The 878-nt window shown below is 40.1% G+C and overlaps 1 protein-coding gene across 1 annotated transcript; it reads left to right on the forward strand.

Annotated features, from left to right (window-relative positions):
* Nucleotides 1-317: 317 nt before the first annotated feature.
* On the forward strand, nt 318-672 carry LOC107579045 (far upstream element-binding protein 3-like; the record flags this gene model as incomplete). The annotated part of the gene is made up of 2 exons (XM_016264929.1): nt 318-419; nt 510-672. Coding segments are annotated over exons 1-2 (261 nt in total), but the record flags the coding sequence as incomplete, so codon positions are not given.
* Between the last annotated feature and the right edge of the window lie 206 nt (nt 673-878).

An 878-nucleotide genomic window follows, 5' to 3' on the forward strand; every position in this document is an offset into this window, starting at 1 on the left:
CCTTAGTTTGTTTATATGAAGAGATTTATTTTATTTGTGTCACTTATTTGATCTGGGGCTTGTTTTAAAATTTCTATTTAGTTTAGTTTTTTACATTTTGTTATTTAGCAGATGCTTTTATCCAAAGCGATTAACAAATGGCAGCAATCAAAACCAACAAAAGAGCAATAATATACAAGTGCTATATTCAATTGTGATCAATTTCACAAAGAAACGTGCAGCATTTTGTCCAAGCAATAATAAAAGGACACATTTAATTTATAATTTGTCTTAAATCTCATTTTGTAAAAAAAATTAATCGTGAGTTGAGTGAATCGTTACATGCCTAGCTTGCAGTTATGTGTCGTGTCCCCCCCCGCAGACAGTGGAGGCATGATGGACAGGCCTTGCACCCTGACTGGGACCCCAGAAAGCATCGAGTAAGAATGTTTAACCCTTGAGCTTTCAGATTCTCTCTTATATGCTGTCAGAGTTTACGAATGCACTGAATGAGCGTTCGTGTTCATCAGGCAGGCCAAGCGGTTTTTGGGGCAGATCGTGGACCGGTGTCGGAACGGACCGGGCTTCCACACTCAGATGGACGGGAACAGCGCTATCCAAGAGATCCTGATCCCGGCCAGTAAAGTCGGCCTGGTCATCGGGAAGGGAGGCGACACCATCAAACAGCTGCAGGTGCGTTCATTTGTTGGTGTCAGGTGTTGCGTAACTTTTAACAAGAGTAGCAGATGAGCTATTGACAATTTAATTGCTTTTTAAACCTTGTGTTGTTTAATCAAAACTCAAGTGACATTTATTCATATAGCTCTTTATGCAATATGTGACCCTGGAGCACAGGTCAATTTTTTGAAATTGAGATGTATACATCATCTGAAAGCTGA

The sequence above is a fragment of the Sinocyclocheilus grahami genome, unplaced genomic scaffold (genome assembly GCF_001515645.1).
Source record: "Sinocyclocheilus grahami isolate Dianchi unplaced genomic scaffold, SAMN03320097.WGS_v1.1 scaffold13763.1, whole genome shotgun sequence".
Taxonomy (NCBI): domain Eukaryota; kingdom Metazoa; phylum Chordata; class Actinopteri; order Cypriniformes; family Cyprinidae; genus Sinocyclocheilus; species Sinocyclocheilus grahami.